Consider the following 17,582-nt stretch of genomic DNA (forward strand, 5'->3'; position numbering starts at 1 on the left):
AAAGAAAAGTTTCACCTTTTCCCTCTCTCATTTCACTGATGGGCAGGGCTCTCATCTCATTACTGGCTTTTAAAATTTTTATCCATGTTATGTAGAATTTGAAGTAGTTTTTAATATATAATGCTGTAAGTATATTTATCATGAATATTTTAATTAGTAGAGAAATAGTAAGTGGAGTATGCAGGACTGTACTTTGAAGTCTCTGTTGGTATATTACCTATTAGTTTATCTTTTGAACATGCTGGCATTGCCTTGTACTGCTTTGGAAGTTACTCAGTGTTTTTAAGCACACAAGACTGAAGAACATATACATTTTGAACTGAACAAAACGAGACAATAGTGAATAGTTTATACACACACTACACACACGCAGCTCTACACAGTTCATTTGTGCCTTGGAGGGATAGTATTATCATTATTATTAACAATAAAAAACACAATTTTGTCCCAGTAGTACTGGCCACCCTGTTTTTAAGAGTTTTAGAAGATCCCTGAGCACATTGTTTCTGACTCTTAACCCCAACTCCAAAATGATAGGGCTTCTAGTGTTGATCTCAAGATGGATTGTCATTCACAGTAAGTCAATCATAAGGTGCTTATTTCCCCTTTTTTTTTCACCAATCAGCACAAAGAACTGTCAGAAAATAACTTTTTATTATTATTAATCTTCATAGCACTGGAAGGACACATGATTTAAACAATCAATGTTGGAAACAGTGGCTTTAGGATTATTATCTGGCTGCCCCTCAACAATAACAAGTGATTCAATCGACATTCCTTAGCCAAAAACAAAAGGAAAACCAACCAAAACAAAACAAAACGAAAAAAAAAAACCCCAACAAAATCAAACAAAAAACAAACCAAAAAAAACCCCAAAACTGTACAAATATGTATTTTTCCCTGAGGGATCAAGGTACACCCGCAAGTGCTCTATGTACATATTGCACTAGAGAGGAATGAAGGACATGTGCAAAAAAGCAACAAGGAGAGAAGCTTACATCCTACTTAAACCTTTTCATCAAAGATTCTACTAGGGTGCTTTGCATTTTGGAATGTCGGAACACAAACAGCGATTCCTTTAGTCTAAAACGAAAAACACGTACTTCGACTATGGCACATTCAATGAAATAAAAAGTTTTCCAAAGACAGATAGACAAATTCCATCAAGAAAATAATACAAAGTTTGTTTGTTTGTATTTTTTTTTTTAGAAAATTACATTACTTTCTTTCTTTGTTTCACATTACAAAATCTGTTTTTTTTTTCTTTACACAAATCACATTTTATTGCAGGAATATTTCAAGTGCCATCAAATATTTATAGAAGGGTTAAAAAAATAGAAGTCTCTCTAAAGTGGTCCAGACAAGGCTTTGTATAGAATAAATCTTTTTTTCCCCATCTTCTAGTCTTGATTTAAGTATTTTGAATACATTTTCTTTTCCATTGACACTTAGTAGCCTAGAAGCGGTCCGACACACACACACACCATCATACGCACGAAAACCACACACACGCACGCACACTCCCTCCTCACCTGACCCTCAGCCCACCCCCATACGCTCAGAGATCTGAGTATCCACACTATAAAGAACAACCAAACTTAGAAGCAGTGTCTTAAGTAATGTTTTCCTTAAGTTAGAAAGGGTGAATTAGGATGCTGAAGACTGAAAAAATAAAAATCCATAGCTTTAACGCAAATTAGGATGCTGAACATTTAAAAAAAAAAAAAATCCAGATCTTTACCACAATTTGCAAACTGTCCCCAAAAGCACTTTCTTCTGCACTTTTGTTTTCATTGTGACCAAGGCCAGGTTCTTCACAATATAATGCAACCATCTGGATACCATTGTAACTGAAGGTATGCAGGCTTTATATAAAAGCCTTATTTACCCTATGTAAAAAAATTTGTATAAAAGGCATTATAGTAGCCGGAATAACAATGATGTGATTCCAGTCTTTAAAAGCCTATCGGACATCTAAGTTTAGGCAATTTTAATTATAAGAACTATTAAGAACAATTGTTCTGTATCGCCAAGTAGTTTGTGTCATCACAGAGGTGTTTCTATAATAAGAAAATAAAAATACAAAGGTTTTCACATCCTTTTCTGTACTTCATAATTTTTTCAACCGAAATTGTTTAACTTCAGATCCCAACCTCGTTCCAAATGCCAGTTGTTCCCACGTTTCACCAAGCCCGCCTCTATTATTCTGTCCCTACACTGTCGATGTACTTTGCTCTCAAAGTCCACACCCTGTTTTTCTTTCCGGAAGACCCAGTAGCAGCATCATGTCAACGTATCTTGGTTTACTCCAAAAGCAACGTCACCATGGTGTGACTATTACTGAGATTAGAGCATCTTTTTTTTTTTTTTTTTTTTGCATTGGGTACATGCAAAATCCTTTCTGGGAAAATTTAAGATCAACATTGCGTTCTCTCTCACCCTTAGAGAAGTTCAATCAGTACTCATCATTTCACAAGTGGACACTGGAATTAGGTTTAGTTGCTCTTTAATGCGCTAGCTAGCACCTGAGGCTGGTCATATTCAGAAAGCTTTGGTTAAAAAGAAGTTAATATACTTTAATAAAACCATCCCCCAATTTAGTGAGTCAGAATGACAAACAAAAACAAAAAACAAAAGAAAACCAAAATAGAAACACACCATTTTCCCCACAAAGGAGAAACAACAGGGGTAAAAAAATGGAGAAATAAATAACTGAACTAAGCTTGGTACTCTTTGCAGAGTATAAATACTATTGATCTTTATAGGAACTACGCTTATTTAAATTAAAAATCTGATTCAACCCTTCTTGCCCAAATATAAATACTATATGCTGATAGCTACCTCTCTATATAAACACTCACATAAAGTTTTACACGCTTGTAAGAAGTTTAAGTAAATATTACTCTCGTCTTCTATTTCTGGTTAAACTCTTACTATATTTTTGAAAAAAAATTTTTTTTAGATGTTATTTAGGCTTCATACACATTTCTGTGTGAACACTCCCTTCCCCTTTCCCAAGGCCCTCAGGAAACAATTCAGAAAGTCAGTGGAGTTAAACGCAGAGCGAGGGCTCTGGGACGCCTGCACTTGGGGACCCAGTACAGTGTCAGGAGTTGAATTCCTGCGGGAAGATTCAGGAGGGACCCTGGCGGGAGAGGAGACACTTCCTTCCCTGTAAAGGGCTGCTTGCAAACTCCCACCTCTACGGGAAGGTGGTCTCTTTTCTGTACAAACATGGTCTTTGATGTCAGACCAGAAGTTTGAATCCCACCCCAAGGGTGACTAAAACCATCATCGAAATGCCTACGTTCCTGAAGGTCACTTATTTTTAAAATATGCACACTTGTCTATCAGACTGTTTCTTCTCCATTTCCCCACTGGGAATTGTTTAAAAAAAAAACTAAACCCACGAAACTAAACAAAAAAAACTCGATATTTCTTACCTGAACACAAATGCCAAACAATCTTCTAAATATTTAATAAAATAAATTACAGTCCACAGTTTTCTAGTGAAGATAAATATAAAAGTAAATGTTTGCAGCTTGCATCAACTTCACTTTAAAGGTTAAAATATCTGATATTTAAATAAGAGAAACTGGTTCACCATCATAGGCCTCCATTGTCTCCCTCTCCACTGGCCGTGAAATATGGAGAGCGGTATTCCAGAATTATCCCATCGAGAGGCGGTCAGTCTAGCAATAGTCCGCTCTGAGATGAACTCTCAGGGTTTCTGGATTATACCAAGAACATGAACATTCACAAGTAAATGCTTCATGCCTTCATGTGGGGAGTGTGCACTTGCTCCTGACATAATCTTTGGGTCTTTCTTCTAAGAAAAGCTAGATTCCGATAAATATTCTGGTTACTAATCTGATCTCAAAGCATAAGAATTCCAAGTTGAGACTGAGCCTGTGTAACTACTGAATGGTGCAAAATGAGCCTCTCCTCCCCGGCCACCACGAGGCGGCATTTTAAAAAGCTTTAAAAAAAATAATGTGCGTGAGGGCGTAAATCCCCGGCACCGATCCATCCTTCAACTTTGTATGAAGCGTAAACACATCTATCCCTAAACTTCCCAAAAAGCAAAGTACAATTTAGGGAGAGCTCTAAGTCCAAATTCACATCTTAAAAAAAAAAAAAATATCCAACAGCGTGATTTCTAGATATGACCAGCCAGTCCTTTAAAAGTCATTGTGTAAACAGCAGCATAAAAACCTCCCGACGTACCTTCCAAGCCTTCTCAGTTAAACTTGTGTTTCTGGTGCACATGCGACACAACAGTGAACACGCTACTAGCATTTAATTTAAAGAAAAAAGGTGCAAAATGAAAGTGCCTTATCAATTCAACAGGAAAAGCTACACCAGTAACTACATTTTATATTAATTAAAACAATATATAAACAATATCTCTTTTAGCTATATATAGTCTTCATGCCCATTTACCCTGTAATATATTATAATGCTATTTGTTGCTAGTGCTATGGACCCTTTTCGTGCCATCCTGCTGACTGGCAATAATCGGTGAAAAAAATAAAAACTTCCTTCATGAGACAAAGAGCAAGTTGTGCAAAGTTATGCTGCCACCTCCGCTATGCACGCCAGTCACCGATTAGTGCTGGACTCTCTGCTGTTAGGACAGACTGGTGACTCTGTAGAAAGTCTGTGGGCAGTGAGCTACGAGAAAAAGACATCCTCCAACTTTAGTACCCGCCTTCTGTTGTAAACAGAGGTCAACGATCAAGAAGTCGAGACAGAAAAAGGGTCCATATCTGTAGGCATAATGGAAATCATATGCATGAGAAAAACAAGTTCAACTTTTATTTGTTTTCATTGTTTCCCCTCCTTTGCCTGACCCCGATCACCAAAGGATGTGCAATGTGTTGGCGCTCCAGGTCTGTGCAGGGCCATGTAAAGTGTCTCGGTTAATTTGTTTGTTGGTGGGTTTGCTTTTCATTGTTTGTACTTCAGACATTCTAGAAGTGCTTAGCTGATACATTTACCCATCGATCTGCATGGCTGGCTCAAATTCTGAAGTGAACAACTCCTTGTATAATGGAGGAAAGTGAAGTCGCACAATGTCTGGGTATATTGCTTTAAACGCCATTAGCTTTTCTGTGTGTCGTCCACATAAGGCTCTTAACGTAGACACCTTGCATATTAACTGCAAGTGGAAGAAAGGACAGGTGGTCAGGACAGAAGAGACGTGAGAAGCAAACATCGGGGAATCTAGACGACCTTTCCAACATTGTTTATCAGGGTGAAACACACTTGAAGCAACTTAAACGTCCAGTAATAGAAGGAAGGTAAAAATTAATGATGATGTAGGCACATCACAGAAAACTAGGTATATATTAAACATGATTTTGAAGGCAAATAATTGAGTAACTTGAAAAGATGTTCATAAGCAAAAGAACCCAAGTCTCTCATCTTCTCCTCCTATTCCAACATGCTTTCTGCCCTACCATCCTGAACCCCGCCCTCTACCCCTTGGGAGAAAGGAGAGATGTGACAGAGATGAGCGCAAGGGGGCCCCGTGGGTAGCTGAAGTCACTGCAACCAGAGATGACAGCATCCCCTGCATATTTTATGCAAAACGAGTGCTAGTCAACTCCAATGATAAAAAGTTTTTTTCTTGAGAAGGAGCTCTGCCTGTAACAAACCAATTCCGGGTCTGAGTAAAAGGCCATGATTGAAAAAAAAAAAAAAAAGTCAGGAAGTCTGGTGGAAGTCCCAGCATTGACCATTTACGGGTGGAGGATAATAACATGGCTTGCAGAAGTGCTTTTTAAAGTCTAAAGCACTGTACAGTGCAAACTGATGATCTCAACACAGAATAATCCCCTCTAAGAAACGTCTTCACCACAGCATCCATCTTGTCCATGTGTTAGGTTCTCTCTATGGTGAGAGACCCCTCCCCTAGCATATTTTAAATTGACATCCTAATTATATTTTCATTGTGAAAGATAACAATTGGCAAAAACGAAACCTAATGCTTTGAATACAGGGTAGTAATGAGAAACTGATGAAGAAAATGCAGAAGTCATTTACTGTTGACTACTAATGAATTTAATGGAAATAGAACTAATACTAGAATGTATGGTTATCTTGGTTAATTGCTTTGGTCCTTCATAACCTCCTCCTTCTAAATGCAAAGATTTAAATTCTAAACTCTCTAGTTCGTATCAAGGGAGAACATTAATTATGCTTTCTGCCCATCTTTGATGAAATAGGTGTAGGATTTCCAGACTGTCTAGAGGGGAGGGTATAGCTCTAGTGGTAGAGAGCATGCTTAGCACGCATGAGGTCCTGGGTTCAATCCCCAGTACCTTCTCTAAAAATAAATAAACCTAATTACACCCCTCCTATGCCCTGACAAAATAAAATAATTAAATAATACAATAATAAATAAATAAATAAAAATATTTAAAAAAAAGATTTCCAGACTGTATATTGCTGCCATTGCTCTATTATTCCAGGACACTATAACCAATGATAATACATAGAATTTATCCTGAATTTTGGCCCAAGATCATTTTTTTGAAATGGAGACATTTCTTTCTTTTCAGGAGCCTGTTGCTTACTGATACTTTTGGGGCTGGTCGATGACGTCTAAGAGCGGCTGGCAGGAACTGTGACAAGGGATAATCAGGCTGTGTCAGTGGCAAGCCTTCAGCTCTCACCTTTGTTAGTATTCCGTCTTCTCGGTGATTCTTCTGTAGGACGTGCTGAAGAGCTAGCTGAATTTTCTGTTGCAGTTTTTCAATTTTTACCTTTTCCTGCAGCCATGAGCGATCTAAACATGAGAAAACCACACCCCTTAGCATTCTGCCAACATGGTGTCAGAAAACCCCAATTCCTCCTGACTCCTCGGTGCAGATCATTACACCACAATGCAGAGTTAGGGACTAACAGGCCATTTTCACTCCTCGTTCAAAATCTGCTCCTAAAGAAGTGGAAACCTGATCTGTGACAGTTATAAAACTGAGTGTTAAGCCTTTTCATTTTTACTGACATTTAAAGTAAGGGAGAGTTCGCCCCCTTCCAAAAGGACAGCCATTTAAATCTGTCATGCTCGTATGAGGGCAAATGAAATCACCATGGCCCCTTAAGCCTTTCTAATAGTTAAGTTTCTGAATCAAATACTCATATCAGTCCTGCGAGCCTTTCTGGAAAATACGAGCATTGCCTTATAGTCCAAGGCAACCAAAATTGTTAAGAGAATGCCAAATGATTTTAAGGGTTGTTAATTTAAGATGAAGTCTTCATGTCCAAGAATTCCAAACAGGAGATAATAAATTTGCAAAAATTGATTATTCCCAAGAGGTGGTGCTGGTTGAAAACCTAGATCAACTTGTGGATGACATCCAAATGGATTTTAAGAAAAAAGCAGAATGTTTTAAAAACCACGTTATCTTGGAGACTGGTGTTAAGAAGGGTAAACCTACCCTAACGCACTATTTCTCTTGGTATTAGGAGGTTAACTGTGGACTGAGCTTCATTCAATTTTCATTTCTTAAGAGTTGATCAGAATACCGTGAGGGCTTCTCAAAATGTTGTATGTGCTTTTGTTTGTGTGTGTGTATGTGTGTGTGGTGGTGGGGGGCGCTGTTATTTGAAAAACTTAAAATTAGATTTAATAAGAGTGGTAGCCTCTCTTGGTGGCCCCCTGAATATTCCATAGCCATTGAAAGTTACGTGCCTTATAAAAATTCTTTACCTGGACCAATTTAAAAACGATTTTACTTGGTTATCTTACCTGCTGACATCAGGACAAATGCAGAAAATAATGCAATTTCATCTTCAGTCAGGTGCATAGAACATAAACTCTTCCCAAATTCAAATACAAAGCTAATAAAGTCTTCACAACCTGCCAAAATTCAAGACAGTTTAGGATTTTGGTTATTATCCTAAGAGAAAAATATGGAAGAAGGCGAAAAGGTGAAGATCAGAGGGAAAAGTAATAACATTTCTACAGCTTAATAGTTTGAAATCTTCGGGAAAAAGTCAGTTTTGCCACCATCACCATCACCACCACCATCATCACTGAAAATGATGTCTGTTGTCTGATTACTATGTTAGGTGCTACTCTAAGAGGTTTCTTTGTACACTCTACTATTTCACAACAGCCTTGTGAGGGAGGTATTATTGTTACTATCCCCATTTTAAAGGCGAGGAAACAGACTTGGGTAGAAAAGTAATATGCCGACGATTCCACAGGTAGGAAGTGACAACCTGAGATTCAAAGCTAGCTGCCTGACTTCAGAGCCCACACTCTTTTTTTTTTTTTAATTGAAGAATAGTTGATTTATAATGTTGTGTTTCTGGTGTACAGAACAGTGATTTAGTTTTATATACACACACACACACACACACACACACACACATATATTCTTTCTTAGATTCTTTTTCATTACAAGTTACTATAAGTTATTGAATATAGTTCCTTGTGCTGTACAGTAGGACCCTCTTGTTTATCTATTCTGTATACAGTAGTTTGTATCTGCTAATCCCAAACAACAAATTTATCCCTTCCCACCCTGTTTCTACTTTGGTAACCATAAGTTTGTTTTCTATGTCTGTAAGTCTATTTCTGTTTTGTAAATAAGTTCATTTGTGGTTTTTTTCTAGACTCCACGTGTAAGGGATATCATACGGTATTTGTCTTTTTCTGTCTGACTTACTTCACTTAGTATGATAATCTCTAGGTGTATGCTGCTGCAAATGGCATTGTTTCGTTCTTTTTTGTGGCTGAGTAGTTTTCCATTGTGTATATACACCACATCTTCTTTATCCAATCATCTATCAATGGACATTTAGGCTGCTTCCATGTCCTGGCTGTTGTAGACAGCGCTGCTATGAACATTTAAATGTGTGTGTCTTTTTGAATTGAAGCCTATACTCTTGACCAACAGAGTCTAACAGATATAATATAACTAAAACGATAAATTCACTCATTTTTTTTGTTGTTCTTTGCTTTATTTTATGTACAACACCCTTAAAAGTGATAACAAATGACAAATTATGGTGGAAAACCATTATAACTATTACAGAACTGAAAACACAGAACGTGAAAGTCCCATAAAATAAAAACTCATTCCCCCCCCCAAAACTGGTTAAGTTTGGTGACTATTCCTTCAGACGTTCACATTATGTATATATAGTTAAAAGGCAATGGGCTATTCTTAAGTATACATACCTTCCGTCATTTAATTGTTTTTAAAATCACTTAATAACGTAGCTTGGATACCATCCCACTCTTCGTAATGACTAGAGCCCACTTTATTTAAATTACAGACATCTAAACTAATTTATTTTTAAAGTATATGTCATAGTTTCACTTAGCTATACTCTCCTTCCCTGACGGCTCATTAACGGTTGTTATTTGAGGAGTATGGAAGGGCAGACTTTCAGCTCTTTGCTTGATTTTATCTATCAACTCACATCCTCTAGTTTATCTAAACAATATATTCCCTGCAAACCTGGTTCTTAAAATCTGGAAGGGAACTAGAAGGATATATCACACTTTCTTCAATTGCTAATTAGATACAGTGAAACTCTAGATTCTTGAATGTAACACAGACAAAAGGTATTTGAGCTGTGTGAACTTTCTACGGCGATCAACTATAAGGTAATGTAGGTATAAAATCCTTTAACTTTGGCGTCCATAAAATCGATTTCCACTTTGTTCAATAAGAGCTATCACCCAACTCCTGTCTTTCCCCCTAGCCCTGATTTAGAGACAAAGCACCCAGAGATTTCCTTACCTAAAGACTTGAAGACATCGGGGCTGGCATATTTCCCGTCAAAGTACACGGTGTTGTTCTGAGAGTCAAAGGCACGGCACATTCTGATAAACACCACCTCCAGAGAGCCTGCACAGAGACAGAAGCAAGGTCAGTTGTTGTCTTGGTGAGTTTATTTTGAATGTGGGGACCCCTTTTCTGAGTCAGCAAGGTGGGTTCTGCTAAGGGGCTCTCAGTCACCTTAGCTCTCTATTTAAAAAGGCAGAGTTCTTGAGCAGACTTATCTGAAGCTAAGGTCTGTGTTACTAAAGAGAGATTGATTTATGAATTACTTCTTTGGCACTTGTCTGTCCTGTCATAACACAAAGTCTCAGAGCTGCTAGGAAAACACGGACTCCTGTTTACTAAAACAAACGGACGGAAAAACCCAGGGATGTCTCTCTGAGTTCCCCTAACAACCTTCTTCCTAACAACTTCTAGGAACCTCCTGACAATCTGGAGCGTAGAGACAAAATACAGGTGATGGTTAAAACTGGGGAATGCAGGTGTCTTTCAAATGAATCTTTTCACCCAGAGGAGAAGCAAAATGGAGGGAACATTTCCTGCAAACAGCTCAAAACCTTTAAAAAAAAAAAACCAAAAACCCCTCCATTTCTGCTAAGAGAAACCTGAGCTATTATCATCGGAGAAAAACTGTTTCCGACACCTTCCTTACCAAGCATTTCTTTAACAAGCCGGTGAAAGCAGGTTAGGAAGAGATCTCCAAATTCACTTTGCAAAGCACATACCTGCTTTGAGAAGCACAATTTGATCATTCTGACACAGTTCCATAAATCCATCAATGCGTTTGGCAAACTCCACCACATACTGTATCGCTTCTGTAATTTTGATGGCACACAATTGCCACATCACCTCCCGCTGCTGTTGAAGAGGGAAACACATTAACAGCCACCGTTACCCATATTCTTGACACGGTTGTTTTAACTGTTTCTATTTGGTAAATTCCTTCTTTGGAAACGGATCCCCCAAAGCCAGAGGATTTGAAAACAAACAGTTGGCCAGTTATTTAGGTTATAATGATTGCTTCCAAGACCTTCCTCATCTCTTCGAATTCTTTGCTTACCATTTTGGCGGCAAAGGGACAAGGGGGAAGATGTTATGAGCATATATGCAGCAGAAGGTGAAAACGTGATCAGGAAAGCAGCGCCTGCCACTGCTTTAACCCTCGGCCACGGAGAGCAGCAAAGTAGAATCTTCTCTTAAGCAATTATTTTGCCTTGGGGAATTTCACACCACTTTACTGGGAGAAGGGAAGAAAAGGGGGGTCAGTTACATTGACTGTGCACCTGCCATGAGCTAGGTGCTTTAGGGCAGCCTTGTCTTATTTCATCTCCACAAGAACATTTTTGCATCTTCTATCAGTGGACACAGATGCCCACAGATGTTTCACAGCTAGTGGGTACTGGAGCTGGGATTCACATCCCAGCATCTCCGACCCTGAATCCCATTTCACACGCCTTGTTGCTTCTTAGTGCTTTTTTGTTTTCCTTTGTGACTTTGCCTGCTGGTGCTACCTGCTGTCTCAAAGGTACAGCGAGGCGCTGCTACTCCCCAGCCTGTCCTGTTTGATTCCTTTTACATACCCCCTCTCCGACTGAGTTACAGGATAACCTGGATCCGTCCCGCTGTTCCCCCAATCTTGGTTTAAGACTGTTTCCACCAATATGATGGGTGGAAGGAACAGGGAGTCAGGAGCCAGGAGCCACGGTCTAGTCCTGATGCTTTCATTTTCTAGCCATATGCCAAGGGGTGTTAGTTTCCTCACACGTAAAATGAAGGGGAGGATTAACGTCGATAATCTCTCTGGTCCTTCCTAAGCCTGATTTTCTAGTTATCAGTGGGGAGAAAAATCACAGCATTTTCTTTTCCTAGAGGCAGATGGATAATTAAACCCCCCCTTCTCCAGCCCTGCCCTCCCACTTTGGTGATGTGCCGATCAGAGTGTTTTAGAGAAAAAAGCAAGTAACAGAACTATTTGTCAGCCTCATATTGCTAGGTTCAGACTGCAGTTAGGATCATAGCTTCCAAACCGTTTTTTTAATATGTACTCTCTAAACTCCTTCTTTTTAACCTCTGGAAATATGAGGTCAAGATTATTTTACATTGGCTTCCAGACAGTGAAATCTTCCACTGTGATATCGGGACAAATCCCAATTCATTTAGGCTTTTGGAAGCTGCTTAATCTAGACCCCTGCTGACAAATGATAGAACACACGTGCAAAGATATAGGAACGATAGAGTCTGTGTACTATTGCTGAAATTTCGCACACTGGCATCTTAGTGAGACGACAAAGCCCCAAGAATGTGATCAGCTCTGGAAGAAAGATTTTTAAACAGAAATCTGATATCTGACAAAAGGCATCCATTCTTTGGTCTGTCGGTAGTCTCGATCAAATCTCCCGCACGAACACCCTTCCCAACATCGTCCCACTCTTAGGTAAAATTCTTCGGAGTCTACCTTGTTTTGATAGTTCTCAATCTCCTCCTGCAGAAAGGTCTGCCACGTTATCTGCTGGAGCTCTTCTCTCAAGTATTGGCACGTTTCCAGGTGTGATTTCGATATATTCTGTGCAAGGTGTTCTAGGGAGAAAACAGGAGACAGCAAACATGAAAAGCCAAGTTCTTCTTCGGACAGTCAGGTTCTCCCGACCTAATTTTGATTTGAAAGGTAACAAGTATAAAGCAACACGCTGGAAGCAGTTTTAATTATCTTTACATATTTAAGGAAGCAATTTGGAACTATTTTGCATTTTGAAACATGAGGATGAAGGACAGGTCAAGTCAGCACTGAGCAATAAGGCTTGGTGACTTCCAAGACCCTCCTGACTTTGACCTTCTCCTGTGCCTCTACACCATTATCTGAGAATGAACAAATATTGACCTAGATGGGTGTGAGAAAGGACTGACACAACCTCTTCTTGGCATTTTATAGACACTTTTGCCATATACATTGATTGGAGGAGGGTTATTCTTGAAAAACTAAGAAGTGGTATTCTTTTATGACAAGTATGTGTATCTTTTGTTTTTCCTGCAAATGGCAGAACAAGCATTACTGAAAGCCTGCTACATAATTATACATAGTGTTGCGGTTAAGAGATGGACTATGGAGCCAGACTGCCCGGGTTTGAATCTCAACTCTACTACTTAGTAGCTGTGTGATCTTGTGTAAATCACCTAACCTCTCTGTGCTTTAGTTTCCTCATCTGTAAAATGAGGAAAATAGTACCTATTTCATTGGGCTTCTGTGAGAATGAAATGAATTGAGCACTCAGAATAGAGAGGTTTACACAGCATGTGCTATGTAAACATTTGTTTTTATTATACTGGCGTGTAGGGAGTTTGAAGGTATTAAAAGAAACAGATGCCAAATAAGTTTCCATAGGAACATATAACCCGGTGAACATGTAGGGACATGCTGAAAGGACAATTCAAGACATTAGACAATACAGCATGAAGCTGAATTATACCAGAAGAGAAATTAAAAAAATAAAAAGCAATCGGTGCTTTAGGGAAAGGAGAGATGAGGGAATTAAGGGATGCTTCCTGGCAGAAGAGGAAAGTTTCGATTGGACCCTGAAGGATGGGGAGGATTTGGCAGGCAGAGGCCAGTGTTGTATGGCAGAGAGCCAGTTCCACATTTGAGGGATGGTAGATGTAAGAACAAACATGGCATTTGTAGGAGACAGGCAGAAGTGATAAAGTAATGATGTCAAAACAGAAATATGAGTAGGTAAGTGCCCAAATCCTGAAGGATCTTGAATGCTGGGATTGAGAGCTGGACTTGATTAACAGGATTCTCAAGGGGGAGATGACATACTGAACACTGCATCTGGAGAAAGAGAACAAGCAGTTCTGTGATTGGTGGGCTGGAGGTTGGTGAGGCTGGAGGCTGGAGGCTGGAGGACACATTAGAGGGCTGCTGAATTCTAGCTGTGAGGGACTAAGAGCTTGAAATAGGTTTCTAGTAATTGTTATAGAAGGGAAAGACAATTAAAGATGTATTTTGAAGATGAATTAACAAGATTCAGAGAATACAAAACCATATCTGAATGTGATCCCCCTCCCAGGATCCTGAACATGCAATAGGGAAAGCATTTAAAACAATGGTGCTGAATGCAAACTTAGCAACACCAGTAAGAGTGTCTATTTATGTGGAAATTTGCTAGTGCTTTCGCCAAACAGAATCAGATTTGTTTGTGTGAAAACAGAGCAGGTTCACCTAAATGAGGCTGGAAACTAGAATCTCCTTAGAGACACGGAGACACAATAAACCTTAACATCCTTAACAGGCAACACACAGACATGAAAATAACATAAGTAAATACGATTCAAAATAAAACATAAACAAAAGAAAAGAATTTAAAGGAAACAGAGAGAAACTGAGAGAAAGAGGGAGAAGCTAGGCAATTATGCATCTTAGAATCAATGATGCTTGTGAAGAGAACAGGGGAGTAAAGACAAAGGTCACAGGGAATCAGAAAGAAGAAAATAAATGCGTAAATAGTAAACCAATTTTTGCAGATATGAAAAAAAAAGATGCGATGAAGCATGCACAGGGAATCTGGGAGAATACTAGGAGAGGATGCATGGGAAGAGACTCACAGTATTCTCTTTCAGATCAGGCTTTTTCCCAGATTACACGGTCAGCATCTTGTTTCACTCCATCCTTAAAATTGTTCCTGCTCATCCCTACCCATTTGAGTCCAGCTTTCAGGACAACAAATGATGTAATGTACAAAGATGAGCCAGCAGAGGGCAGTGGCTGCATTCTCACTAGCTGCCTTTGAGCCCAATTCACACTTGATTTGGCAAGTGTAAGATTTCAGACCCTTGGCTATTTTTAAATCTCCATTTCAGCAAAGGAGAGTATGGTCAGCCGAGGAAAAGCTAAGAAGTTAGTGTGGTCTCTCAGATAAACAGTCTGGGATGGTGAAACACCTTGGAACTAGGAGTTAGGAGACCTGATTTCTTCTGGTCTGAGCTCAGTGGGTAACTCACTTTGTGACCAGCAAGGCAGTTTGCCTCCTAAACCGTGACTGCTTCATCAGTACAGCCAAGGTCTGGCTACTTTAGGTGGAAAAGCCTGACTTCTGATTTAGTCATAGATTTTCACAGCGGGATGGAACTTTAGACATCATCTGGTCCAAACTCTCCTCAGTTTACAGATAATAACATTATAATGATGATAAGAGTTAACATTTAGGTAGTACTTATTATGGGCCAGATATATATATATATATTCTGTTTATATGTATGTACATATGTATTTTCCTTAATATTCATAACCATCCTAGGGGGAAGGTACTAGTATTATCTACTTTACAGATGAAGAAACCAAATGAGGTTAAGTGACTTTTCAAGGCGTCACAGCTGGCAAGTGGCCAGTGATTCAAACACACAAAATTGGAGTCCGGAGTCTGTGCTCTTAATCTTCATATTCCCGAGGTAGGGAGGCTGCAGCTTACAGAAGTAACGTGGTTTATGCCAGTTGTACGACCTACAGCAAAGCCGGGACCATAACCCACAGAAGCTGACTTCTTGTCTCATGCTTGGCCCAAAATATCAGCTGCCTCTCATGTACAAGGCTTTAGTTATTGATTTAGTAATAAGAGCTTCACTTTTTTTTTTAATGAAACCACATAGCTTATCTGGAATGCATAATTCAGGTGCTAAGTACACATCAAGGGCAAAATCGCATCGCCAGGAATGCAGATGAATTTCCACTAAAAGCAATGGATTGCAGATACCCTGATGAAAGAAGGCACTTAGAATATGTTAGTTTATAATTCATTTTCCAATTGCACAACTGGTTTCATTTGTTTATAATCTGATGACAAACTTTATCCCAAAATGAAGTCAAGTTAGCTCAACAGAGAGAGGGACTTAAGCCCCAAGGGAAATGTCTGGGACCCTCCAAGAGCTTTGGAGCAGCAGCAGCAAAGCCTTTGGCTACTTTTACGCTGCTCTGAGCTCCTCAAACTGTTCTGCACATGTAGATGAGATGGGAAACAAGATCCCAGTTATAACCTCCTTTTTTCAGATAAATTCTTCTTTAGTTTTGGGTTTGGGACAAATCCTAGTGACAGTCAATTTTATTCATCCTGGAAAATGCCACAATATATGTGAAAAATCCTTAATTGAGGAGAACGTGGAGAACGGATGAGGGTTCCAGGCTCGGCGACAGCTGTGGGAAATGGATTTTAAGGGGAAGGGGGAGCCGGGGGAGTTGGCTGAGCCATTCTTGGCTGCCCTCAGACACTAGGGCACATTTAGCTCAAGTGCCATGTTCAAGGGCCACACTCAGGCCAAGCTGTGTGGGTTTATTTCCGGGACGAACACGTGACAAGCAGACAGGATGGATTCCCTAGTATGGATGATAAAGCAGAAGCAAACCTAACGTGAGCCAGGTCATTTTCCATGGGATCGTGTCAGCTTTCAATCAAATCCTTATTCATTTCAGAAAATTTTACTTTTATTACAGCTCTGCTTAAGGCTCAGCCAACCAAGATTTCATGACCAAAACGGAAGGTTTTTGTTCTAGTTCAAGAAAAAAAAAAAAAAAAATCAAACCTACCTCTGCTCAGCTTGGCTTCTAGTTCAGAGGTTTCTCTGTTAATCAAAAGAGCTGTGATACACCTTTAATGCTGTTCAGCGGTTAAACACCAAGCTTAAAATGTCCCTGCTCTTGAGGATTTAAATTTAGACCCATAAAGAGGTGCTTGTGTAAAACCCGTAAAGAACATTCAATTTGTTCTATTTGGAGAAAGATTTTTACTGGAAATATAAATTTCACTTAAAAAATGTTTTATGGGGTACAGAGGTGGAGAAACCATCTAAAGAACACAACCGTTATTTCTGTGAACTGAGGATGTCTGTGCTCAAGTCAGAACCTGCTGGTTCTTTTCCAACTGAAGTCTTCATTCTCTCCTCGTCTTTACTTAGTCATCTCCACAGCAACTAATTGAAATGTCCCAAAGGATTCTAACCTCGGGTGAGGAAGCATGGGGAGGAGCAGATCAAATTCTCTAACAGCAAAGGTCCTTATCAAAGTTTTGCTAATAATAGTGCTGCACTTAAAAATCGATTAAATATAACAGAGGATGTTAACGCAACTTCCTTGCAATGAAAAGTTTTCCATTGTCTGTGTTAACATTTCTAGGTCACCTCTCCTAGGAAGCATCAATGCCACAGGAATAAGGAAATGACAGGTTTTTTCTTTTTTTTTTTTTTTTTTGGCACGGTGAGTGTTCTATGAAATATAGCAGTTTTGTCACTAATTTCCATCACCAAAACATTTCGGCAAATAAAGAAGCCAATTTCTCTGTAGCATTTCTGGAAGACATCGGGATGGCAAACCATGGATGTGTACAGGGACTGGGCAGTGATATAAATGGGGAGAGTGGGATGCGCCCATTTAAAGGTGTTAGGACCTAACTGGTATCAGCTGGTTGTTGCATTCACAAATGCTGCTCCAGCGTAACTAGATCTTTTTTCCCCTCTCTCGCAAGAAGCTGAAAATCTGAACTTTTAGATGGAATTCTCCGGGCGTAAAATTTTAGCAACTGATTCAAAAATTGTAAAACTTGACACTGGTCCAAAAAAACATGTCTGCGGACCCGGTTGAGTTTGTGGGTTGTCATAATGACCTTGGGTATTAAAGCAATACCCAGACTATAACCAATGTAATGGAGTTAGTTAATGGGGCCATTCCCTGAGCCTGCAGTTTTCTGGGAAACTTAAAGAATCTAAAGAAATAAAAGAATTTAAAGCACTAAGTTC

The 17,582-nt window shown here is 39.3% G+C and overlaps 1 protein-coding gene across 5 annotated transcripts in view; it reads right to left on the minus strand.

Annotated features, from left to right (window-relative positions):
* Positions 1-635: 635 nt before the first annotated feature.
* Positions 636-17,582, minus strand: part of RORA (RAR related orphan receptor A) — a 694,742-nt gene continuing 677,795 nt past the window's right edge. For all 5 annotated transcript variants that reach the window (XM_074366224.1, XM_074366223.1, XM_074366226.1 and 2 more), the window contains 6 exons: positions 12,262-12,383; positions 10,532-10,664; positions 9,765-9,872; positions 7,757-7,867; positions 6,681-6,793; positions 636-5,161 (listed from right to left, as the gene is read on the minus strand). In XM_074366224.1, coding sequence (XP_074222325.1) covers positions 4,997-5,161; positions 6,681-6,793; positions 7,757-7,867; positions 9,765-9,872; positions 10,532-10,664; positions 12,262-12,383 — 752 coding nt within the window. In that variant the 3' untranslated portion in view covers positions 636-4,996. The remainder of the gene's footprint in view (positions 5,162-6,680; positions 6,794-7,756; positions 7,868-9,764; positions 9,873-10,531; positions 10,665-12,261; positions 12,384-17,582) is intronic.

The sequence above is a fragment of the Camelus bactrianus genome, chromosome 6 (genome assembly GCF_048773025.1).
Source record: "Camelus bactrianus isolate YW-2024 breed Bactrian camel chromosome 6, ASM4877302v1, whole genome shotgun sequence".
Taxonomy (NCBI): Eukaryota; Metazoa; Chordata; class Mammalia; order Artiodactyla; family Camelidae; genus Camelus; species Camelus bactrianus.